At 43.4% G+C, this 26,462-nt stretch overlaps 1 protein-coding gene across 1 annotated transcript in view; it reads right to left on the bottom strand.

The window, feature by feature from the left end:
• The window catches only part of F13a1 (coagulation factor XIII A chain), a 172,512-nt gene that overhangs the window by 7,124 nt on the left and 138,926 nt on the right, over nt 1-26,462 (bottom strand). Inside the window, exons 12-14 of the mRNA XM_070024633.1 lie at nt 22,521-22,808; nt 15,315-15,475; nt 4,075-4,211 (exon numbers count right to left, since the gene is read on the bottom strand). Of these exons, the coding sequence (XP_069880734.1) occupies nt 4,075-4,211; nt 15,315-15,475; nt 22,521-22,808 (586 nt within the window). The remainder of the gene's footprint in view (nt 1-4,074; nt 4,212-15,314; nt 15,476-22,520; nt 22,809-26,462) is intronic.

Below are 26,462 nucleotides of genomic sequence, written 5' to 3'. Positions count from 1 at the left end.
TGACTTAGTGTTTGTTTTATGGGTATCTGCCTCTTAGTTTCTGTCTTACTTGAGAAATTTAAGGCTTAAACCCAAACCATAAAGTTTGGGGGAGGGGTTTCTCTTGAAATAACTCAATGAACCTGATTATTTTTAGAAGTAGAAAAATGAGCCTGAAAGAGGAATTCTTTGATATTCTGGAAGTATCAGGCTGTAGAAACTTAAAAGCTAAGAATCTGTAGAAACAGAGCCTTTTGAGAATGTAAGATAGGCAAGGAGGCAGTGGGGAATGAGAGGGGAAAATCCACTCCAGAGTCCAATGATTCCAACCTGAATGAAGACTAAGATACAGCATTGCCACAGGCGTGGTTCCAATTTCTTGTTCCCCAGCAACTACCTTCCAGGCCCTCTGCCTTAGGCTTGAGACCTCCTATCTTCTCGATACAAGCTACTAAGACTGCATGTATGGGTGGATGGATTGGTTGGTTTTATAGAAAGGCACTTTCTAGGGGGTCTAAGTTGTTACATGGAGCTGGCACTGCTAGTTCAGATCTCAGCAACATTAGGCACAGTAGAGTGTTTCTAATTATCTGGCCATATGGAAGTGGGCTCTTTCTGGCTCAGGTCTCAGTTATAAAGGTCTGTGCCAAAGTCAAGAGGAAACAGAAAGCAGTGTTTGCTCCAAAGAGCTAAGCCAAGTCTAGATAAAACGAGTTTTCTATGCCATGCTTTCCCCTACCCTCTCTCCATTTCTGACCATCTCTGAGAAATAAATCTCTCTTTGCCTGGGGGAGATTCCATAGTAGATCTGAGTTCCCAAGAGAGACTAAGAAGTATTACTGTTTGAACATTTGTTGTCTTTCCAAAATTCATGTGGAAGTCCTAACTTCCCATGTGGTGATATTTAAGAGGAAATTTGGGGGAAAGATGAAGATAGTGGGGACGAGGTCATCATGATGGGATCCATGCCTTTAGAAGAAGAGTAACAGAGATCCTGCCCACTCTCCAACTCTGCCATGTGAGGACATGGTGAGGAGAGGACTGTGCTCAAGCCAGGGAGAGAGCTCTCAGCAGGAACCCAATTGGAGGGTTCCTTGATCTTGGCCTTCCTAGGCTCCAGATATGTGATCTATAAGGGTCTATCATTTCAGCAACCCCACTAGTGGTATTTCTATTGTAGAAGCCTGAACTGTCAAAATCGGGGCCCTTGCTTGTCTGTGACCCATCTTCCCCAAACCTATGTATTAGTAGTAGTAAGTGCTAATAGTACCTGGAGCCAGGGTGTGGGTGGGATATCTTCCTCATGTCCATGTGGGGGAATGGCCCGGTCCATCCCTTCCCTGATTTATCCCACTTTGCTCACTTCAATGTCAGATCTTAACAATAAGCAAAACATCTTGACCCTTGATGTACTTTGAGTCCTGTGTTTCCCATATGACGAGCCATCACACTATGTAAGGCTTCATCTGTTCTAACACATAATGCACCTTTTCATTCTGAATCAGTCCATTTTTCAGCACTATGATGAACTGTCTGACACAGATTACTTATGAAGTAAAAAGAAGTTCCCCCACCCCTCTAAAGCTTATAGCTTTAGAGGTTAAAGTAAAAAATTGGGCATCCCTGTGGAGTTGGGCCTTTAGTAGGGGTGGCACATTATGGTGGGAGCATCCGTTGGAACAAGCACTCACCTCTTAAGCCAGAAAGGGTGGGGAGGGAAGGGAGGGGGGGAGGGAGAAAGAGAGAGGGAAAGAGAGGGAGAGAGAGAATCCCATAATCCTCTTCAAGGACATATACCCAAGGACCTGAAGACCTACTGAGCTCCAGCTCTTTAAATTCCACAGCATCTCCAATGCCACCACCCTGTAGACCATGCTCTTACATATGGACTTTTGGGGATCACTTACTAAATTATAGCAGATGAGTTGGCCTTGACAAGGTGGGATAATCATGGTATAAAGGTAGTGGGAGGTTCTGGTACCCTCAGAAAAAGTTTGCCAGGCTACTGTTTGAGAAGGAGAAATTAGACACAGCGGGGGGCTGTTGGGAAGAGGAGACATGTTTCACTTTGCCTGAGTGATTCTTGCATCTGATTTGAGTGGGAAGGTGTGAGAATGGGTGAGTGAGGCTGTCATTTCTGACGAAAGCAAGGCTATTACTGCTGACCTCTCCCTCTAGCTAGGCTTGATTTCTAATTTAATTCTTTTTTTCCCCCTGAAAATTTCTTATTAGAACAGGGAGGTGGCTATGTCTTGTGTTTGAATTTTTTAAAAAAAAGCATTCAAATTATTTTCTCTGCTGTGTATTGCATATACAATAAGGCATTTTCTTAAAAGACAGAGTGCAGAAGCTGTGGGTGCTGGAGTTGGAAAGAAATACTGAGAACCCTTTGGGAGCAATAAAGATGTCCCAGAAGGTGAATGAAACCTGTCACAGTCCTAGAGTTTACAGCCTATGGTAACTTCCATAGAGGACACTGGGAAAATTCCTTACATTGTGGGTCATAAGATAGTTTGCAAAGTCCTCCACTTCCTTTATCCCTTAGAAGGTCATCCCAAAGAAATGTGCTCGATTGATTGATGCTGACAGGGACTTATTTGCAGCAGAAATGAAAGTAATAAAGCTCAAAGATTGGGCTCCATTCTGAGTGTCACACTTTAAGAGGAACACTGACAAATTGGAGTGTGTGGAAAAGGGAGAGAGCTGAAACCACATTAGAGGTGAGAGAGATGAAGGCAGGGCAGGAATTTGGTCCCAAGCAGAGAAGACTCAAGAAAGATGAGACAGCTGTTTGCAAACATATGCAAGTCATCAGATGGAAGAGAGATGGGCTTTATTATGTGAAAGCCAGATGAGGGATTAGGATCACTAGTAGGATAGAAAGGCAGAAAAGACATATTTTCAGGGTCTGGGAAGGTGGCTCAGTGGTAGAGCACTTGCCTTGCATGCCTGAGGCCCTGGGTTTGATTCCTCAGCACCACATAAAGAAAAAAGCCAGAAGTGGCACTGTGGCTCAAGTGGTAGAACGTTAGCCTTGAGATGAAGAGCTGAGGGACAGCACCCAGGCCCAGAGTTCAGGCCCCACGACTGGACCCCCCCCCCAAAAAAAAGAAAAGACATATTTTCATACAATTAGAGCTACCTGAACATAGAATGGGCTGACTTGTTGGGTGATGTTTTGTCAACAGAAGCAAATGGTAGGGTAGAATCTTATGGTTCCATGTATAGAAGAAATTGAGTTGCTGTCATCATCATGATCATGATCATCATCATTTTGTGCTTACTTTTGAACTTTTTGCTTTTTTGCTTAAGGCTGGTACTTTACCACTTGAGCCATATCTCTGCTTGGGCTTTTTGCTGGCTAATTAGAGATAAGTGCCTCACCGACTTTTCTACCTGGACTGGCTTTGAGACAATATCCTCAGATCTCAGCCTCTTGAATAGCTAGGATTACAAGTATGAGCCATCAGTAGTTGGCCTTCTATTCATATTATTACAGAGTTTGAGGTAGTCTTTGGTCCTTAGGATGGAGCCAAGTCTCTTTTTAGTTCAAAAGGAGGGAGCTGAAAGTCTCTTTATATATAGTTCAAAGGAAAGAAAAGCAACTGAGAGTAACCGTTCTAGATAGTGAATGGGTTGTAAAATCTGAGAAGTGGAGTTGGAAAGAACTTAAAAAAAGTGGCCATCTTTTAGTGTTACACCTGACACATTGTGGGTACTTAATGAATATTAGTAGATTGATATATAAGGGAAGTAGAATAGTATTAACCAGAACAAAAGTTCTGGGATTAGTCACCTTGAATCTGAATTTTGACTCGGTTCACATAAGCTGCACAACATAGGGGTAAAATAAACTCTAATGCTTCAAATTCCCCAGCTGATAATTGAATCTTATCTCTTTGAGGGCGGTGTGAAGATTCAGTGATGGAAGTGCTGGTCATCCAACCCTTTATTCTATGCCCCACAGGCGTTGTCCATAAAGAGGTAGCAGCTTCTCATTTTCATTGGGGATTAGATGTATGAGTGGAAAAAACTGATAGAGAAGGAGAGCTTCCATGCCCCACATTGCCTTCCCGGCTCCCTCTCAGTACTTACCGGAACATCTTCCTCTTAGGTCTAATCACTCCAGGACCTTCCAAGTGCATCCAGACATTTTGCAAACTTTCATCTAAAGGGTTGGTGAACTCAACAGTCACAACCATGTCAGAACCAACCATGGCAGCACCGCGGACCTAAGAAACAAGTCAAGGAAGAGCACAGTTCATCAGTTAGAAAGAAAACTTTTCTGCTATCTCCTTTCTTTCTCCCTGTCTCCTTAGCCATTTTCCTTAGTTTTACAGTATGGTTATTTATTTACTTTGGCAATGTAGCCAAGGTGAAGAGAAGAACATATTGTTTTGACTGGGAGATACCTACGGAGGAAAGGATGGGAAATTGCTAATTAGAATTACATTTCTCCCCTTATTATATAAACTACCCTCATTAGAGCTCAGGTTAATAGCCATAGCCATGGGCTGTTCTATCAGTGGGAGGTGGGAGTGAGTGCATTCTATGTAGTCACAGATTGCCTCAGTCATGGTGGCCAAATGAACGCTGATGCTGGAGAGGACTCACATTTCCTGCCAGGATGTGGGGGATTACCGTGTTCAAGAGATGAGAAATGCTTTGGAGGGCTTGTGCCTTCTTCCTTCCCAGGAGGAAAGATGTCTAAAGGAGACAGAGAGTCTCCTTCTTCAAGAAGTTGAACTTGAACTGGAGGACTCGCCAGTTCAGGGAAACTCAGGGGAAAGAGGTTTCATCTGAGTCCAGAAAGATATAACGCTATTTGTGGATAAGCTTATTCATAACAACTCTGAAAACGATCTCATGTGACAAGCATCACATGAGATGACAAGAGTTTGACCAGCTTTGATGTTTACTAATGATGTTTACAACTTTCTGAGACTCAGTTTTCTTGTCTCTAAAACAAGATGGCTGTTTCTATGAGATGATATATGCAAAATGTTATTATCATTATCACGTTATTATCATTATTATTATCCATTATGCTGTGTTTGCTATGTGCCTCACACTTTTTTTAAACATTTTATATTATTGTAAAGATGCTGTACAGAGGGGTTGCAGTTACATGAGTAAGATAATGAGTACATTTCTTGTTGAACATTGTTACTCCCTCCTTTGTTTTACTCCTACTATCTCTTCCCTCCCCTCCCCTCCCCCATTTTTTCTCCCCCTCCCGAAGATGTAAAGTTCATTGCCAACATAGTGTCTTGTGTGAGTATCATTGTTGCAATGGGTCATCCTGTGCCTCTTTTTTCCAGCATTTTGTTATTCCCCCTTCCCCTCTCCAAACTAGATAAATGTATATACAAGATGCAGGGTACCAAAATCAAATACAGTGACTACAGGGGATATACCATATGGGGAAGAACATACAAAAGAAACAAAATATCACACAATACATTAAAAACAGCAACATTTTTCTCACACTTTTATGTATGTGCTTTCCTAGTGCTGGAAAATAGCCAAATGGTTCTAGAATCTCTTTATCTGTTTAGGGTCTATGTTAGGCAAGTAGGTGGATCCATACAAGATCATGTCACTTGAAAACAAGATGATGCTAATACTGGAGATAGTGATGATGTGGTGATGATGATAATGGTGATGAGGATGATGATGACGATGATAGTGATGATGGTGGCAGTGGTGATGATGGTAAGTCTCTTTATTGGAATGGGATGGAATGAAATACTACACATAAAGCAACTTACTGGGTTCATGGAAAGGACAGAATACATTATAGCTTGGGTTCCTTTAGAGTAACAACGCCCTGGGTAGTTTACTTACCTTAGATTTTAGTCTACTTCTAACTCTCAGTTCTTAGCCAGTCCCTCATAAATACTCGTTAAGCTAGATAAATTGTTTAAAAATGGAATTTTCTGGTTACTTGAATTTTCTCTGCAACAGCCAGCCATCATTACACATCATTTCTCTAGCTCTCTAGGAGAGCACACACAGGAATGAATCATTTTTTAAAAAGAATAGAGTGAAGGAGCAGGGCACTTCTAGGGCTTTAGTCTGCAAGTCATGGTTTGTAAGGAAATTCATGTCTATGTGATTCTTCACAAAGCCTAGCAGAATAGTGAACTTTTTTTTTGTCAGTCCCCTGTATTTATCACAGTCATGCTCTTATTTCCTGAGGGGCAGTGGGCAGAGAAATGGGTTCAGGTGATTAGAGGTGACAGAGGAAGGTCACTGAGTTGACAGCAGCAGGCACCCTCAAAGAAGGAGGATTGTATGCCTGGGGGCAGGGTGGGAAAGTCAGTACTTCAACCAGTGGAGACTTTAAAACAACCCACCCCTAATTATTTTCCTAGGTGGTGGAAACTTGAATGCATTTGTTTCCAGCACTCTTATTGATCGCTAAGAACCAGCTCCAGCTAAGGACCATCATTCACACACATTTTCACATGAGCCTCATAATACCAAGGCTGAGCTTGTATTAACTCTAAGGAACTCAGGAACTCAATGATAATAGAATAGTAGTTGTCTCTTAAGAAGGACAAGGACTACTGTTGCTGGCATTACATTTTATGAAAGAGAAAACCAGTTCAGAGAAATAAAAAAGTAAGTTTTGTACATGAGAATGTGAAGCTATGATCAGTTTAGCACGCAAGTGCACAACTGTAATGAAAAAAGCCTGGACTAATTGCTCAGGGCAACATGGCCAGAGAAGCAGGAAAAGACAACATATTCAGCAATAGCAAAGCATTCCAAACTATTCTATTCCCAGACTTAACAAGCCAGCCAAATTTTATCTCGGTGATTATCTGGAAGCAGAGGTGTATCAGCACTGCCTAGACTTCCCCAACACTGGAGTTAGGGGAAAGATGGGGAGAGATGTGGAGATTAAAGAGGAGCCCCTGACTAGTCAGTTAGTTGTGCTGTTTCTTTGGCAACTAACTAACTCAGTGTCTCTTTCCTGACATTTGTTTCCTGCACACAGAATTTAACCTTCCTCTCCCTAACCACTGAGATGATATTGAAGCTTCCAAGCTCCAACTACCTCGGGAGAAAAATTTAGCCAATGTCCCTGCTTGAGAAACTTAAATGGAGGTGTTACTTCTCACTTCCTGAGGAACATGAAGCCTCCACACAGTGTTTCCATACCACGTGTTGACTCAGAAGATGCTAAAGCACAGATACATGCTGTAATGACCATGAAACTGAGATCAGTGACTATTTTTATGGAGAAAAGGCCTGTTTGCCTTGGGTTTTTCCAGAATTCTGCATGGCTCCCTTTACTTTGGTCCCGTAAAACAATTCCTCATCAGCACAATCATATTTCTAACCTTTCCTGTTCTCATAATACTTTAAATAAAGGGAAAATTTAGGCAACACAGGGCTATTACATAGCCAGACAAACAGTATTATGTCTGAAGACACAACACATAATTTGAAGGCTTTGATATTTTCTCTTTAAAAATCTGTAATACGATATCTTTCCCAATTAAATTCCATTCACACACACACACACACACACACACACACACACACACACACACACACATTTTTTGGGGGGGTCTGGTCGTGGGCCTGAACTCTGGGCCTGGGCGCTGTCCCTCAGCTCTTCAGCTCAAGGCTAGCACTCTACCACTTGAGCCACAGCACCACTTCTGGCTTTTTTTTTCTTTTTGCTTATGTGGTGCTGAGGAATGGAACCCAGGGCCTCATGCATGCAAAGCAAGCACTCTACCACTGAGCCACCTTCCCAGCCCTCCATTCACCAATATTGACACACCAAGTTCTTGTCTTTCATACATTTCATGATAGTGAGAAGCTACTTCGATTTTCTGGTAAACAGTCACTAACACACACACACACACACACACACACACACACACACACACACACACACACACACACACTTTTTTTTGGAAGGAAATACTGTCTTCTACTGAACATACACTTTACAAAATGCATACCTATTCAAAACTCAAACTAACAGGAAGGAAAAAAATTTGAGACAGTGAAAATGAATGAAGTTGGCAATTTGATTCACACAATTTATTGAATTCACCTAGCAGTCCTTATTTCAACTGCTTTCAATCATGTCTTCAGTATATTACTGGAAATTGAATTTCTTCCCTCCTACTTGTGCAATGGTCACTGCAGGTATGAACCAACTGCTTATTTGTAAACTCTCATCCCTTGGCTCCAGCACTTGTGCTGTTCTTAGTCTTGCAAACCTGTGGGCTGGATACTATGGGTATTCATTTTGCAGATGAGGACACTGAGGTACGAAGAAGTTATTTAACTTGCTTGAGTTCATACAATGAGCATATGAGATATAAACACCATCTGGTACAGACTATTGCTTAACCCTACCCTATCTGGACTTTGCTCACTACTACTACTACTACTACTACTTGCACAGTGAGAAAACAGAGAAACCACACTTAGAAAGTTCGAATTGGGAGTCTTTATTAAAAAGCCGGCTACTGCATGGTGGACTCCTATCTCAAAGACCAACAGCAAGCAAATAAACTTAACCCTGTTAGCAAACTGAGTCATGAAAGCTAGAGAGGAAAGAAAGAACAAAAACAATACCAACAAACTAAGTCAGTTCCAATGGAGAGCTGAAGTGTGATGCCATGGTGACTGAAGAAGAGCCAGGAGATGGGACATAGGACATGAACATGGGGACACATGGCATGGCATAATGGCACCTGAGCTGGTTAGGGTCTAAATAGGGTCAGGTCAGGGGCAGGGTCACAGGATACTCTAGTCCCAGGCACTGGACCGACAGGTTTAGTAACCTATCAGCCAAGTCCCTGCCCCTGTCTTCAGGGATTCAGGCACGCCCATCACCTGGGAGATGGTGGCTTCACCTTCTCCCACCATGAAGACAAGATGCCAGACCCTACCACCATGTGGACAAGATGGTGCATGCTGGACCTGATTTTCCCACTTCATAATAGTAATAAAAGAAGTAATCTATATTTATTTAGTGTTTAACTTAGTGATGCAGGCACTCTGCTTATCATTTTCCTTACATTATTTTCTTGCATTCATATGGCCTTACAGACTTGGAGGTAGACATTATTATTCCCCATTATATTGACATGAACCAAAATTTAGATTAAAAGTAAAATGCTTGTAGGGGCAATAAACTGGCAGAACCAACCCGGTTATAAATCTAGCTTTTTTTTTTCTTTAAACACTCCCTACACTGACAGATGAGTGATAAAAAAATAGTAACTTTCTTTTGCAAGAATAGCTTCTTCACTTTTCTGAAATCTACTGTAGAATCATTGGCAGTGTTAGCTTTTTATGTCATCACTAAACCATTCATTGAGAACAAGGATTACAAGCCAACCCTGAACTAAATTTGAAAACATGGCTACCACCCATCTCTTTCTTTTTGACTTTCTGGAGGAAAGAATTAGGTCCCTATGCGAGTACAATGGGACAAGGTGGACTTGGAGACTTGATGTATACCACTTGATGGTAATAGAAATTTCTATTTAGAGCTAGTATGGAGATAACATTTTAAAAAGACTATCTAGTAGCCCAAACATAATGGAATTATATGACAGGTAGATGGGATTGGTCATCCTAGATGTTTCGCTTTGTGTGCATGTTTTGTTTTGTTCTTTTTAGTTAAAAAATGACAAACAGTAAATACATAGAGAAAATTAGGTTTTAGGTATCTTCAATGTTTGATTTTCCTTCTGAAATGCACAAAGATGCACAGCTGTGTTGATGGGAGAGAAGGAAGTGTTTGCTCAGTGTCAGGGTCTCTTCAAAGAAGAGGAGCTACGACGTGCCCTCCTGGCTGACTGAGGGCACTCACCGTATGATTCGGGGTGATCGGTCTCCATAACCAACTGGCTCTGGATGGGAGCAGGTAGCACCTGGATTATGTGAAGCTGGAAGTGCCTCCCGTGGGGCCCTCTGGGGAAGTAAGCTCTATCTTCTCAAGATGCCCTCCTGGCACAACCACTCAGGTGTCTTTTACTTTCCTCATAGATGACCTGGGACTGTGTGAGGGACATACCTGTGCCGTCTGGTAAGCACGTGCGTGTTGAATGTTGATTCATACACAGCAATATTATTTCATGTGAGGTTGAAGGGAAAGCAAGTTGGACTCTGGATCTGAAGCCCCGGAGCTGACACCTTGGCCTTGAGAAAATCACTTGAGCTCTCTGGGCCTTAAAGTTTTATGCAGTTATTGGAATGATTCAGCGTAATCTTCAGATGATGGATCCTCTGAAATACACTAGCATTTACTGCATCTGAAGCTGAAAGGGAGACAACATTGCCTGGATGCCCAAGAGATCCTCTTCACTCAGTTTCTTTGTGGGGCTGATGTGGCTTCAGTTTCTTGGGTGCAGAGAAGAGAGTCCGGGAAAAGTAGAGATGCTTAACTTTCTCCTGTTTTTCCTGTTCTTGGCCTCCCTTTGAAGGGCAGGCCAGGACTGAATCCTGGTGTCTAGGACAGGGTCCTAGACACACAGAGAAGCTAGAGAAAGAACAGGCTTGGCTGGAGACATGGAGAGTACTATGGTTTGGATCTTAAATGTTTTTGTGTTAGTCAGAGCCTGAGACACTTCCGGTGGGAGGGGGGTGGGGGAAAGTGGGGCCTAGTGGGCAGAATTTAGGTCATTGGGACATTGGGAGTGTGCCATTAAAGGGGATATTGAGACTTTGGCTCCTCTCTCTCTCTCTCTCTCTTTCTCTCTCTCTCTCTCTCTTCTTTCTCCCTCTCCCTCCCTTCCCTCCTCTCTCCTCTCCCTCCTCTCTCTCTCAACCCCTCCCCTCCATAAACCAGTTGTTCATTAACAAAGTGTTAAAAAGCTTTTTCCTGACTTAAAGCAGCTGAAAAAAACCAACACATGGAAAAGCAGAGAAAAATTTCATGTCTGCTTTTAATAAAATATATTTTTCTCATCAAAATATTTTGATAGCACAGAGAAAGAGCTGTATGCTCATGAAAGTTTAATGAATGCTTCTCCCTGACATTTCCCATATGAAGCTCATACTGTGACTCAAGCATGGTGGATACTGAGAGTAGTTAATTGTGAACAAACTCCATCTTCACTGCCACCCAAGATGGAGTCCATCAAGACACGAGAAGATGTGGCCACTAGGCTACATATTTTTGTTAATGGTGATTTGAACGCAGATAAGTAGACCCAATATGATTCCAGATTAGTTGAGACTTTCTGTGTGTGTGTGTGTGTGTGTGTGTGTGTGTGTGTGTGTGTGTGTGTGTGTGTGTGTGTGTGTGTGTGATGGTGAGCTGATACTGGGGTTTGAACTCAGGGCCTGGGTATTATCCCTTAACTCTTTTTCTCAAGGATGGTACTCTACAGCATGAACCAAAGCTCCCCTTCTGGCTTTTTGGTGTTTAATTAGAGATAAGAGTCTCATGAATTTTTTTTCTGTTCAGGCTGACAGAGCTTTGATCCTCAGAGCTCAGGCACCTGAGTAGCTAGGATTACAGGTGTGAGTAAGTCACTGGTGCCCTACTGAAGCTTGCTTTTGAAAGGGAATTGGATAAGAACAGCTAGATTCTATTTTCTGGGCAATTCTAGTGGCAAGGCTGATTTGGAGAGTCATAGAAGCAATGGGCAGAGACTTTGAAGAGAGATAGGAGAATGAGAGACAGAGGAGGGAAGAGAGGAGATAGAGGAAACTAGATGACAGAGGAGAAGAGAGAGAGGAGAGAGAAAGAGAAGAGAGGAGAGACATAGCATGCCAAGGTCCCCATGATTATAACTCATTTTTAAGTCAAGCTCTGAAATTTTCACTGGAGCCTAATTGTTCACATATTCAACCACAAAGCTCTCACCCACAAATTTCAGGCTTATCTCAAAATGGCCCTAAACTGCCTTTCTCAGGTTAACCTGTATTCCAGAGGTCAGCTTCTTGCTGTTTCTAATATCCCCCCCTTGCCCTTGTTCTTGCATTTTCTTCCTCTTCTTCCTCCTCCTCCTCTTCTTCCTCCTCCTCTCCTTCTCCTCTTCCTCTTTGTCTATCTCATCCTCTTCTTCCTCCATCTCTTCCCCCTTCATCTTTTCTTTGTATCTGGAATAATCTTTTGACCATATCTCCTGGATAAATAATATCCATTCAAGGGAGATTATCTATCCTTATGCATCCTTAGTTCTAGATTGTTTCTGCTCCATTCCAACTCTTGAGACTACTCCTCTTTTAAAACACATAAACCATTAAAAATTTTTTTTGTCAGTCATGGAACTTGAACTCTGGGCCTGAGCGCTGTCCTTCAGCTCTTCAGCTCAAGTATAGCACTCTATCACTTGAGCCACAGTGCCACTTCTGGTTTTTCTCTGTTTATGTGGTGCTGAGGAATCGAACCCAGGTCCTCTTGCATGCGAAGCAAGCACCCTACCACTGAGCCACCTTCCCAGCCCATATAAACCATTCTTTAGGTGGTCACTACCCCTACTTCCTATGAGGATCCCATGATTGGAGCCACACAGTCTAATGGTTACCTGCACAATGAGAAGAACCTGAGTTAGAGGTTTTTCTCTTTCCTGCTCAGGTGTGATTATGGGTCAGTCAATTATGAACAAGCACAATTGCAATAACAAGCACCAATGTATACCTGTTGTTTATTGTCATGCAGACATTGGGCATTCATTGAAGTGAACCTTGCAAACATTTACTGTCCAAATGAGAAGACAGGATCTGAGAGGTCCTACCATTTACCCATAGGTAAGCAGATACTATGTGTAGAAAGAAGCTCTGAAGTCAGCAGTTCAATTCCAGGGCCCATGTATTGAAAACTATGCTACAAAGTTCGGTTCTCTCTGGGTCTCTGTAAAATGAAGACTTCATCCCAACCTTTTAGGATGGTAATGAGTTCTAAATATGACAATGAAGACCTGATCGCCCAATATAACTGTGCTTTGCAAACCATAGCTGCATTTTCTTGAATTTTGGGACACATCCTGCAGAATTCTAGGCCTCTGAGCTGCCATGGGTTTTGTGCTTTTAGTATATCTAGTTCATTCTCCAACTCTTGTTTTGTGCCATTTCTCTGACTCATTTCCCTGATGTCTCCTATGTAACACGTGGTATTTTCTTACTGTTCTCTCCTCCTCTCCAACTTCTCTTCCCTTTCTCCCTTCCTCTGTTTTCCTCAGGTCCACCTTCCCCCATGAGTGTTTTCCAGCTGAGTGCTGCAGTCTACACACCTTAGCTCTGTAGGTTAAGTAGTGTTCAGTTCTTTGTCTTTTACAAGCCAGAGTATGGAGTGTGGTGACCTGTCACAGCTGAGTGACACTGGAGTAGCATTTTCCTTAGGATCATCTCTTGGATCCCTGTTTTGTTTATCCTAGGCTTAAGCAAGTTAATTGTTAAGGCTCATGTAACAAGGCCTCATCTTCCCTTTTTTGAAGAGAAGCTAGAAATTTCTTTCTGTCCCACACTGAATTCTCAGTCGAATCAAATCTCCTTAACTCTAAATCAGATTCCTCCAGAACCAGCATCCTTGTTGAATAAGGTGTTTCTGCTCATCCCCTGGGGGCATTAAACTAATCTATAGGGAAAGTCAGAAGAAATGAACAGCCTTTCAAATTAGCAATGCCTGAAAGATCAAAGGTATCAGTTGCCTTCATACATCCAGTTTATTATCAGTGGTGCAATTAAATTCTATTTTATGCTGTGGCTTGAACTCTTCACAGCATGGAAAGGTTTTCCCTGAGACCTCTGCAGGGACAAACCATCACTTTGTAATCAAGTAAGCACACAGGACCTGGCCTCTGGTGCTAAAGGTTCAGTACTGAGTATAGGCAAGGGCCCTGCTCCCTCTACCACAGGGCTAGGAGAGGCCCAGTGGAATATCTCATGACCGATGTGCCTTATTATGGCTTCCCCTGTTTCCTGTGCCTCTTGCTATTGAATTTGCAGCCTCACACATGACACGTCTGGAGCAACCCTAATGCTTACTTCCCTGCTTTGCATTTGTTTCTGATTCTGCAGTAAAGCCCAACTTCTCTGTTCTTCAGTTTTATCATGTGCAGAATGGAGATGTTAGTATTCCCTACCTTCTGGGGTTATTGAGTGTTGAAAATGCAACAGTGCATGTAAAATGCTTTGATAATAGCGTCTAGAATCCAGTAAGTACTCAAGAAAGCTGCCATTTTGAATACCATACAACAGTTACTAGCATTGAAAATGACTCACAACAAAGAGTTTAAAAGAAACAACGCCCACTCCTTGCTGGGTACCCTTTGTCACCATGTCTAAGGCCATTTAAATATGACAGGCTTTTTACAACTCTAACCTATTTACTACCCAGCAGAATATAGCTTAGCAGGATCTGTGATTCCTGATCACTTCAAGGACAAAGTTCTCCAGACACTGGGCAAGGTCTCTAAGCCCCAGATTAGGATTGATGTAAGATATTACCTCCCAGAGTCTCTGTCCAAAGCTCTGACTCTTGCTTTCAGGGTAGGAAGAGGTCTTAGGGATGAGGCTGGCTATTGATGACACCAGGAGCTACAGTTAGGACTATACAGCTATGCTACAGATGTGGGCCATGGATGTCTTGGGCATTTGGAGAGAAGCCATTAGAACAGTTGGTCAAATGGGAAAACAAACCTGCAGAGGTCAGCATAGTGGCCACATTGGTGGCAGGTGATGGGGCTAATGACAGGAAAAGGAGGAAGGAATTCTGTGGAATATTGGAAAATGTCTATTTCTTCATCTGGCTGTAAAAGATATAGATATAGATATGTGAAAATATGTAAAAGACATAGATATGTAAAAACCCTTCATCAACCAGTGTCGTCCAGCTGCAGTGGTCAGTTTCTGCATCCCAGTGGATAAATTATACCATGGTGAGCAGTGTAACTGCCCCAAATGCAGATGGGGTGAGGCAGGCCGTCTACTCAGCATATGGCTTGCCTGACCCACTTTATTCTGGAGACACTGAGAATTCTAAGTCTCTGTATCCATTATACAGCTTTTTCTTCCTCCACAAGTGTGTTTATATCCACAGGTTATATTTATATCTGCAGTCACATCTATATATTTAAATCTGGAGAGGAGTGTTATATATATGTGACTATATATATATATATATATATAGTGGATGTGCTTCTTTCAAAGAACAGAAAGAGGATCCTAGCTCCATCATTTTTTTGAAGCAGGGAACACACACACACCACACACACACACACACACACACACACACACACACACACACACACACACACACACACACACACACACACACACACACACACCTAATCCACAACCTTGCCTCTTTCTCTTGTCTGAGAGGAGATGCTAGAACTGACCTTGATGATAACCTTGGGGATGGTCAGCACAACAGACTTCTGCTTTGCCAGAATATCCATGGATTCATTGACTCGAGCAGTGACAAAAAAGTGCAGGAAGGCTTGCTCCAGCAGCTGGCTCATGTACTCGCCTGCTCTGACCAGCACCTCCTCTTTCTTGACTGGAAAGAAAAGCAAACAAGTGTCATCAAGACCAAATGTAGGGTCTTCATTGCGTTTGGTTCCCCTGTCCTTCCTTCATTCATACTTCAGTCACCAGGAACCCATCAAAGGTCAAAGGAAATGGAACAAAGAGCCATTCAGGGACAAACACCCACGCTTTGTGGGGAAAGAAAGAATGTGCTAGAAATTTAGTATTCAGTGAAGCCTTGCAAGTGAAAATGTGCCCAGTTTTCCAAACATTGCCTTTTGTGTGGCAAAGTGGCTATTTAAAGTGGAGGACCAAGGAGTCATGACAGAGGCCACTTTGATCTGAGTGGGGACCCTGCCCACAGGCAGAAGTAGAGTAGTGAAGTCCAAGGCCTCTAAATGCTTTCAGCAGCCCCTCCCCCATCTCTATTTAGAGGACCTATGGGCCAAACACTAGCTTGTTTCCTCAAGGCACTGCTGCTAGTTTTAGGTGTTGGGACAAGCCATGAAGGATGACATGGGTGATGAGGAAGAGCCTTGTGTCCTCTCCAATCACCATCTGGGCTGAAGATGATGACCTTGTACTTTGCAGTTCTGACCCACTTTCCCCATCACTTCCATTTTCCCTAAGGTTCTGGATGTCAAGGAGCAGTCCTTCTGCAAGCCAAGCCCAGGCATGGGACCTGTACTGCCCATCTGCTGGCACTCCCAGCAGGTGACTGTGTGGCTTACACCTCCATCCTCATCCATAACCATAGAATCCATACACATTCACACACAGGACACGTTCACTGTCTTCCACCCCAACGTCTAGCTGTTGCTAAAGATGCTTACTTCCTTTGGAAGTTATTAAAGTCCATAGTCTCATGAGGTCACTTATGCAGAGACAGGTCAGTTTAGCCTGATACACTGGCAATAGACCATTTCCCCATTCTCATCATAGAGGTAGGATGCTCATGTCTGTGTTGGATCTGTGGCAACCCTTGGCCCTAAGGAGTCCAGAGAAGGCCTTTATCTTGGACAGTGCTTCTGGAGGTGAGTTGGGGGTTGGGCAGGCTGTGGCTGAGCTAGCCCTCCTGTACAGACTTCTCAATCTTGCCTTTGCCTCACATGTCCTGGGGATTTGTGGGGGCCTAGGATGTGGATCCCAACCCAGATCAATAACACTAATCATGGAGACACAGACACTAATATTTTTTTTATTTTGTTTTGTCTTTTTTTTTAAATCTTGATGTGTTGGGTGTTACTAAGCAAGGGCTTCGATCACGGGGCTACATGGCCCTAATATCATTATTTTTCAAAATATCTACAATTGGTGCTCACATTAGGCCAGGGCTTGGAAGCACCATTCCAACAGCCAGGGTTCCCTGAAGAATCAGCCTTGTAAACAGCACTTGGGTCTTCAACTCAAGGTGTGCTTGTTAGACCAGCAGCAGCAGAAGCAGCAGCAGCAGCACATTAGTAATAGAGGTTCTCTGATCCACCTCAACTCTGAATTAGATCCCAGGTGCTACCTCTTCAAATGTGAAGAAAAACTCAGAGATATGGGAAATTCTAACATGGAAGAGGGTGGGTGGAGTTAGAGCAGAGTTGGAGCTGTCCTGGGTCTTAAAATAGAAATTCTTATGTCCCAGTACCTCATTTATCCCTGGCCCACTAGAAAGGCTGCCCAACTGGTAGTTGTCAAAGGATGACAGTTTACATTGGTCTTCTTTAGAGGTTCTTTGGCAATATCTGAAGACTTTTCTGGGTTTGGGAATGAGTTGTCACTGGCTTCTGGCTTCTCATGGTAGAGGCCAAAGGTGCTACTTGGAAGACAGCAGATCAAAGCAGCAACCAGCCCCAAAAGTCAGACCCCTTCCCTATCTACAAAGATCACTTGAATGCATTGTCCATACATGAAAAGCATTCAACAACTAGCTTGGCTGACAAAATTCTTGAGATAATGCTATTCTATTCAAAGACTATTCTTTGAAGCTATGGTCTTGCTTTAACCTCTGCCCCCAAATGGTGCTGGACTTTGAATATTTCACTCATATTGTGTTCTTGGAATCTTAGACCCTGCTCCTTCTGTGGTTCTTCCAGCCCTAGCCCTTTCTCCATTGCATACAACCTCAAGTGAACATGTGTGGCCTATTTCCATATCTCCAGATCTGATAGATGGAGTGGCAAAGTGTCAGGCTTGGAAGCTGCTTCCATTAATAGAAAGATTTAAAAATGGTCTTCCTCTGGCTATTTCTAGAGGGTTATGTTTCACCGCTACATTTCTGTAGACTAGTGGGATATACATGTCTCTCTCTCCCCATCTTAATAGAGCATCTTGCTACCCTTATATTGTTAGCTTCCTTTCTTCTTAGAGGTTGAGCATTCCTTAAATCACAGCTCTAAAGAAACAGGACTGCACTTCAGTGCCCAAGAGAACAGTGCTCCTGAAATAGTTCATTACGTAAGTGCTGTGTTCTGCCACTGCACAAGAAATTGTTCTAGATAAAGTTTATTAAACGTGGCAAGAGAAGGAGGAATAGATTTTCACTCTATGAGCGGTGGAGCTGGGAAGCTGCCAACATCATTTAGGGTGTCTGGGGAAAGCCAAGGGAGACACATACTTGAGCTGCCTCATCGCTTTTCCAAAAAGCAAAGAAAACTAAATATAACCAAGTGGAAATGATAACACCTTTGAAGGTACTGGGAGGTTTAAGTTATTCAGCTCTCCCTGACTCTAGCCCCCACAATCTCTTTCATCTTCAATCTGCAAAATCTGCCTCCCTTTCTACTTGGAGAACTTTCTTTGCAATAGAGTCACCTAAAAATGCTTGATTGAGGTTCAGAAGTATGTGGCTTTTTGCAAAATACTGCAGTTTGATATTGCAATATGCAGTTTATCACATGTATTTAATGCCATCTACCTGCATTGAGCAAATTAGTAAATAGTTGTGTGTGTGCGTGTGTGTGTGTGTGTGTGTGTGTGTGTGCGCATGGGCATGCGCATGTACCTCTTTGTCCTGAGGCTTGAACTTGGGGCCTAGGCACTGTTCTTCAGCTTTTTTCACTCAAGGCTGGAGTGCTACTATTTAAGTCACAGCTCTACTTCTGACTCTTTGGTAGTTAGTTGAAGTTAGATATGAGTCTCACAGACTTTCCTGCTCAGATTTCTAACCATGATTGTAAGATCTTAGCTTTCTGAGATAGGATTACCAGCATGAGCCACCAGTGCCTGGCAAGGAAGTTTCTAATTCCCTTTAAGTTATTCAGGACAAGCCCTGGGGTGGTCTGAGTGGGTAAGAGATGAGTTAATACTGACTCAGCCTTAGGCTTGGTCACCAGTTCTTATGTCCATGACTAAGTGTGGCTATATTGTGCTGTTTCAGCCATCTAACTCATATAAACTCATTCTTCAATTGGGTTAGAGAGAGAAGGGAGGAAGTTGGATAGACAGGATGCTTGTGGGTAAGGAAAGGATTAATGTTTAGCTCTTTGTCTGAGATGCCATCTGGACTTTGGTAATAATAGAGATAAAAAGGAAGACATTTGGACCACTTGGTGCCCAAGTTCCCACCTATTGTCATTGCCTGACTACTGTGTCTGACCTTGAACACACCAATTCAACCACAGTTTTCACAATGTTGAAAGCTAACATGTACTGAGAGCTGGCCATGTGCAAAGCATTTCATAGCTACCATTTGCACCTTTTTCCTACTTCTCTCACGTGTAAATAAAATCAAATCCATCAGCCAATCAGGTGGGCTTTCCCTTCAGAACACACCTACATCAGACTAGTTCTTATCACATCTATCACTATCACCGGAACCATTGTCATCATCCCATCTTTTAACTGGTCTACCAGTATCAGCCCTGCCTCCTCCACAACCTCTTCTCAACACAGCAGCCAGAGTGGTCTTCCAAAACTCAAGTTAGATCATACACAAATGGCTCTTAGCTCACTAGAAATAGAAATAATGCCTGAATAAGGGCTGACAATTCTTTGTTTGATCTGTACCCACCATTCCCTGCCACTGCTCCCCTCCATCACTTTTGCTCTTGTTTTGTTTTCTTTTATTATGTGCTAAAATACTTGAAGCTAGGTAATTTATAAAGAAAGGAGGACCCCTGGGTGTCCATGGCTCATGCTTGTAAACCTAGCTACTTAGGAAGCTGAGATAGATGTGAGGATCATGATTCCAAGCCAGCACAAGTGAGAAAGTCTTCAATTAACCACTAAAAGTCCAGAAATGGAGCTGTGGCTCAAGTGGTAGAGTACCAGCCTTGAATGAAAAAGTTAAGGGTCGGTGCCCAGTCCCTGAGTTTGAGTCCTAGTACTGGCACAAATTAAAAGAGATTTGTCTGACTCACTATCCTAGGGGTTGGGGGCTCAAATAGTGCTGGTATTTTGGTTTTATCCTCCCATGTTAGATGAACACAATGGGGACCGCCCCTCTGCAGAGGGGTCCAAGCTCATGAGATAGCCTCATTAACCACCCCTTCCCCAAACCGATAATTTGCTCTGCCAGGAACTGGTTCACTCTACAAGACAACTATTAATCCCTTCTGAGGCCAATGTCCTCATGGACCTTTCACTACTAGGCTCAACCCCTTGAAAGTTTCACCAGTTCTAAGCCAGGTGCCCGCAGCTTACACCTGTAATCCTAGCTGCTAAGGAAGCTGAGATCTTAAGAGCATGCTTCGAACCCAGCCCTGGAAGGAAGGTCCATGTGATTCATCTCCAGTAAACTACTCAGAAAAAGCCAGGAGTGGCACTGAGGGTCAAATGGTCAAGGGCTAGCCTTGAGCACAAAGAGGCTCAGGGATAGAGCCCAGGCCCTGAGTTCAATCCCTAAGACCATCAAAAAAAAAGAAAGAAAAAGGAAAAGAAAAAAAGCTTTACCAGTTCCAATGTCAGCACACTGAGGACCAAGTATATGAACCCAAGTATATGAACCACATCCAAACCATAGCAATTCTCCATTCTAGCTCTCTGGTTCTCTTTGAACACACTAAACCTATTCCCTGACCTCTGTGCCCATGGATTCTTTTGGCTATACGACCATCTGTTCAATGTCATCTGTAGGGTAGGATTCCCTTGGCTACCCCTGCCCCAGGATGGCATTCTCTATTCCCTCTAATCTGCTTCACACTTTCCTATTACTCATCCAACCACACTATACAATCACTTATTTGATTGCTGTGTGCTCATGATTCCTCATGTATGGGTAGGAATTGCTGCATCCCTATAACAAACCTGAATGGGAACTTCCAGACAGTAAGTACAAGCTCAGGCCATCCTGTGGTGTGGGTGGTATTGTTTCCATGTGCAGATGAGGTGAGTGAGAATGCAGAGGGTTTAGGCAACTTGCCCAAGGAGGCAGGGTTAGCAGTGACATCATCCCTCCTTATATGGAGATGAGTTTCTTGCTAAGGCTGAGGCTTTCTGAAATCGAATATGCCTGCCTATGTCTACGCATTTCCAAGGACTTTCTTCCTTTTCAGTCCCTTATCCTGACTGTTTTTTTCTATGAAAATCCTTTCCTACCCCTTGGGATTAAAAAAATGTTAAATCTCCTAAGGTTCCCCCCAAAATACGATGGTGATTTTCATAACTCTTAGCTACATTACTGAAGCTGGAAATATCCACTTCCTTTGTATTCTAGTGGATTTCTGGAATTAGGAGTTTTAGGAATAGTTTTTCATCTTTCTGGGAATACCTCTGAAGGTTTGTTCTGGGCTAAAACAGCTACCAAATGCAGAAAGCTAGAGAACAACTGGCATATCATCCTGTGCGTGCGTGTGTGTGTGTGTGTGTGTGTGTGTGTGTGTGTGTGTGTGTGTGTGTGTGTGTGTGTGTGTGTGTGTGTGTGTGTGTGTGAGAGAGAGAGAGAGAGAGAGAGAGAGAGAGAGAGAGAGAGAGAGAGAGAGAGAGAGAGAGAGAGAGAGAGAATCTTAATCTTGCTTGTCTTGGCTTTATAAAATGCTGTTTATGTGTAATCTTTTTCTTTTCTTTGCTTTTGCTTTCTCTGGATCATGTCATGTCAACAGAAACCCAGACCTCCAACTGTCAAGTGCTCTCTAGTCTTCTCTGTCTCACTAAACATGTTCCACCTGGAGAGTTTCTTTTTATTTACTCATTTTGTCCATCCATGGCCCATCATGGTAACCTACCCAATATTAACAGCCCTGAAAACACAGGACCAGTCAAACTGCCATCCCCAGTGTAGCTGCAACATGCCAGCCTAATCCTGACATGCAAAAAAAAAAAGTCTTTATATCCACCATGATGAAACGGTGGGAAGGCTGTGAGTGCAAAAAGGCTGGGAAATAAAGAGGAAGGGAAAAAACCCATGGAAGACAACAGAGAGCACCAACCCCTTCCTAGGCTCCCACTTGGCACATTCTGTGTCTCCAGTCCTATCTTGTGCTGCTGGATATTCTCCTTGGACATCAGATTGCTCAGTTTTTAAAAGCAGGCTGAGGATACAGATGTAACTCAGCAGTAGAATGTTTGCTTAGCACACAAGGTCTCAGGTTTCATCCTAAGCATTGAAATTAATCAGTTAATGAATCTGATAAATAGTTCGTTCACAAAGCTTGGAGATCTTTTCTCTACCTTCTGAATGGTAAAGCATAACATACTATTTCTACTGGACAATCCCAGCAGGGCCTTTCATCTGAGAGGTCATACCATTGAGAGCAGCATGAATTAAACTAAACTTTGTTGTGAAGACCCATCCCTGGATCTTGTTAATGTGCACATCCTGATTCAGGAGGTCTAGGTGGGGCCTGAGAGTCTGCATTTCTAACAAGATCCAGGAAGTTGACACTATGGGTCTATGGGCCACACATTGAAGAACAAGAAGTGAGGTGACACTGAATTCTCATGACTCTTGGGGTCTAAGCTTTGAGAATGTCGGTATTCACTTCTATGAGATGTGAAGGTGCCTTTCTAGAGCAGAGGAGTGCTCTCTTTGTGGGTCAGGTACTCAAGCTCTGGGGAGAAGCACGGACAAAAAGCTATGTGGGGTGTTACCCCTGAGGGGGACAGAGCTCCAGGTGGCAAGTCCTGGAGAGACACTGCTGATTGCTTACAGGACATGGGTTCCAGGGTGATGTCGAAGTCCTCATTCTTGAATTCCATCTTGGAGACTCCAGTATAGAAAGTGATGTTGCCAGAGAGATAGGCTGAGATGGTGTAACGGTGGGAGCTATTGTTCTGGAAGGTGATGGTGACCTTGAAGTCTTTTCCCAGCACGGCATTTTCCACTTCAAAGTTCATGTCCACGTCGGATCTAGGTTTGACGAGGCCTTCTGTGTTGAGGGCCTTTTTAGCTCCATACATCAGAGCTGTTTCTAGAGCCAGCCTCTCTTCTTCTTTTCCTAAGACACAATCAGAAATAATGACCAGCAAGAAGAAATGCAACCCACACAAGAGAACACGGTCTTCAAAGGTGCCCTGCCCACTGTCCTTATCAAATGCCGTTAGGAGCCTCTCAGCCTCCCTAGGAGGAAGGTACACATGCCATTCCTGAATAAATTCTGTGAAGTCAGGTTCCCAGAGAAGGAGTGACCTGCCCAAGATATTAGGTTATTGGACCGTCATCTATTTGGAAACAGGGTTACGCAGGTGATTGTTCTAGGGATTGTTTTTCCAGGGCCATAATGCAAGGTTCAGAAGGTTAAATAGACACTAACAAAACTCAGACTATGGTGTTCATTTTCTTTCCCCTCTGAGTACTAGTTGTGAAGCTAGACTTTGAGGTTTTCTAAGCAAAGACACTAGAAACAATTGCCTCTTGCTCACCTACTTCCTATCATATAAGTTTCTCCTCAACAGCAACTGACTCCCTCATTACTCTTTCCACTTGGGTTTCTTCCATTTTCTCTTTCCCTTGCTGAGCCTGCCCTGCCGTTCTCTGCCTACTGTCCCTAGCAGACTACAGAGATTACTTTGTTTTCCAAATCATGAGCCATTTTGCTGGGCTCTGGCAAGAAGTTGTCTTCCTTCTCCTTAGGAGCCCTGAGATATCTAGAGCCACCTGGACATGCACAGCCTTCTTTAGTTTGTCAGAGGTTCTGAGGAGAAGCCCCACTAGTGGGGAAACTTGTTTATCTTCTTTCATTTTTTTGTTGTTTGTGGGGCTTTAACTCTGGGCCTGGGCACTGGCCCTCAGATCTTCAGCTCAAGCCTAGTGCTCTACCACTTGAGCCACAACACCACTTCTGCCTTTTTCTGCTTATGTGGTGCTGAGGAATTGAACCCAGGGCCTCATGCATGCGAGGCAAGCACTCTACCACTGAGCCACCTTCCCAGCCCCAAACCTGTTTCATTTTCTTTCACCCCAAATTCCCCAGACACATGGGACACTGAACATAGTTCTAAGGAACACCTTACTGTCATGGAGTGATGTAAGTTTTAATGCAGGTTGGGAAGATTGCCTTGCAGAGTTTCTGAAGCAGTGGTGGTAGAGATGAAGGAGGGATTGAGAGAAAGAATTTGCTCTGGAGAAGAAAATAAGAGCTTATAGCAGGCAAAGCAGAAGGAAATAGAGATGTTAGGACTCAGGTTGTGCCACCAGCTAGACTAATGGTTGTGGATAAAGTACTTGCCTGGGGGGATAGGCTTGGGAAATTGCAGGGGGAATAACCGCCATTCTCCATGGTAAATGTCTTTGGGTATCTTGGTACATTGTGAAAGAGAGGAAAAGATGAAAGCAAATGAGAATAACTGGTGGAAAGAGTCACTTTATGATAAGAATAGTGGCTTCCCTGATTATGCTAGCTATTTTGTGTCCAGGGACCAGGGTTTGAACTAAGTAAGGGTGTCATGCTAACTCAGTTTGCATACTGATATTCTACTACTTGAGCCAACCCTCCAGCCCAGTGTTTTTGCTCATCAATAGCAGATGGACTCTCAAAGACTTTTCTGCTTAGGCTGTCTCCAAGCCTCAGTGCTCTAGATCTCAGTTTCAGGAGTATTTGGGGTTACAGGTATGAGCCTATGAGGTTAATTTTAAGATGTTTTCTTCTACTTCACTTACTTAATAATTGAACACAATGATGGTGAGGAAGCCAACTGACCACAGCAAATGTCATGAAGTGCTAAGTATAGTTTAGGCTATGGACAGATGCTTGCTATGCATTACTTCATTTAATTATCATAACAACTCTACAATCTAGGCATTAGAAATCCCATCAGATTCTTGTCTGTACAATGAGGCCACCTACATTGTGGAATTGTTAGTTGGACTAGGGGGAGTAGGTATAAATAAGCAGGAGTACTCTGGAAGGACAGAAGAACAGCATCATGTGTCAATATGCGTGGTAAGTGTGAGTGTGTTTGTGTGTGTGTGTGTAAGAGGGGGGGAGTGTTTCTGGGTGCATATGTCTATTAACACTCTCCTTGATTGTGAAGACTGTAAGCACAGGCCAGATTTGCAGTTCAACAGGAGGGAGCTAATGAAAGGAAGGAGGGCTGAGAGCAAGTGCAGATATTTTAGCAGAAATCATCTGGCACATAGGTCCATGAGATAGAGGGAATTAATGATTATTGCTTTGGATGGGGGCCAAATATGCATTCAGGCAAAATGTAGGAGGCAAATTGGAGCAGCAGAAACACAACCTGAGAGGGCTTGCCTTTGGGAGAAGGGCTGATCTAGCACAGAGGAGGAAGAAGCCTGTGTAGAGTTCTATGAAACTTGATAGTCTCTCTGGCCAGGGCAGCCCTGAACCTACTTCCTTCTGGAAGGCACGTGTCCCCTAGGAGCAGGGCACTGTCAGGCAGAAATTGGTGAAGGAACTCATAAACAGTCAAGGTCTCAAGAGAGGATGGAATTGCAAGTTTTCCCGGGGCTTGGTGAAGCCATTTCTCTGTGATGATACTCTGTGCTCTGGTATCTTACAGAATTGAGGGCAATGGACAGCACAGAAACGATCTAAAGCCAGGTTGTATTCTGAGATTCCTCTATAGATTCCAGGAACCAGGTCAAAACCATCTTCCTGTTAACCCAGATATAATCGGAGGGTCCTTTTCTGTTGGATGAAGCCTCTTCCCCTTGTCCTATTTCTAGCCAACATCCCTTTCTCCAAGTTCCTGGTCCATAAATCTGTAACTGCAGCAAGTCCTTCATGACGCATATCTGGTTTTTTTTAATCCTTTTTTCATCCCAGTTGTAGCACTGGGCCCTGTGTGGCATTGGTTCACAGCTCTGTGACATCAGGGACATGATCTACTTTGTCCATATCTGCATCTTCAGGACCCTGGAGCTGGCTGTCACAGGGATCAAAAGGACTGCACATTACAGAAGCACCCTGCTTTCAGCTACAGCCAAAATTTTGTGTCTATGACAAGTACCAGATAAAACATTTGACATTCGGTTCAGCCCATTTGTAGAAGTGCTACTTCTGAGACTACTCATTTGCTCATTTTACACTATCAGAACCCCCATGATGCTCCAGTTGCTATGCCAGGCATAGATGATAGATGCTCTTTTCCTCACAGCTACAGAGGACACATGAAGGGCCATTGTAGTACAGATGTGTGCTTCACAGCTGCTGGAGCCTGAGGACATGTGGGAGAGACCCTTAAGCAGTGTGAATGGCAGTGAGCCCTCTTGAAGGGCTTCTTTTCTGCACTGAGAGTAAAGACAAGAAGGTAGGCAGTATATTGGCTTGGTGGAGAAGGTGTAGCTGTTTAGATGCTGCTGCTTGTGGCACATGTAGAATGCCAGTAGGAGGCTAGCAAGAGGACTGAAAAATGAGCTGAGGAGATGCTTTGTGTGTTCCAACTGGAATGTTTTGGAAGCCACAGGAAAAGTGGCTTGTTAGCAGTGCTATGATGGGCCTGCATTTCTTTTTCTTTTCTTTAAAAAAAAATCTTTTGTGAGTTTGAGCATTTCTTCATGTGTCTATTTGAAAATGAACTTTACAACTTTGGTGTGGGGCGGCGGGGAGGATTGGGTGGGGGGGCGGGAGGGGGATGGGAAGGGGAAACAAAGGAGGAGGCTACAATGCTTGATAAGAAATGTACTCATT

Source organism: Dipodomys merriami, unplaced genomic scaffold (genome assembly GCF_024711535.1).
Source record: "Dipodomys merriami isolate MVZ:Mamm:240054 unplaced genomic scaffold, mDipMer1.0.p SCAF_16, whole genome shotgun sequence".
Classification (NCBI taxonomy): Eukaryota; Metazoa; Chordata; class Mammalia; order Rodentia; family Heteromyidae; genus Dipodomys; species Dipodomys merriami.
The sequence above is the reverse complement of the archived record's forward strand: the minus strand, read 5'-3'. Positions and strand labels throughout refer to the sequence as shown.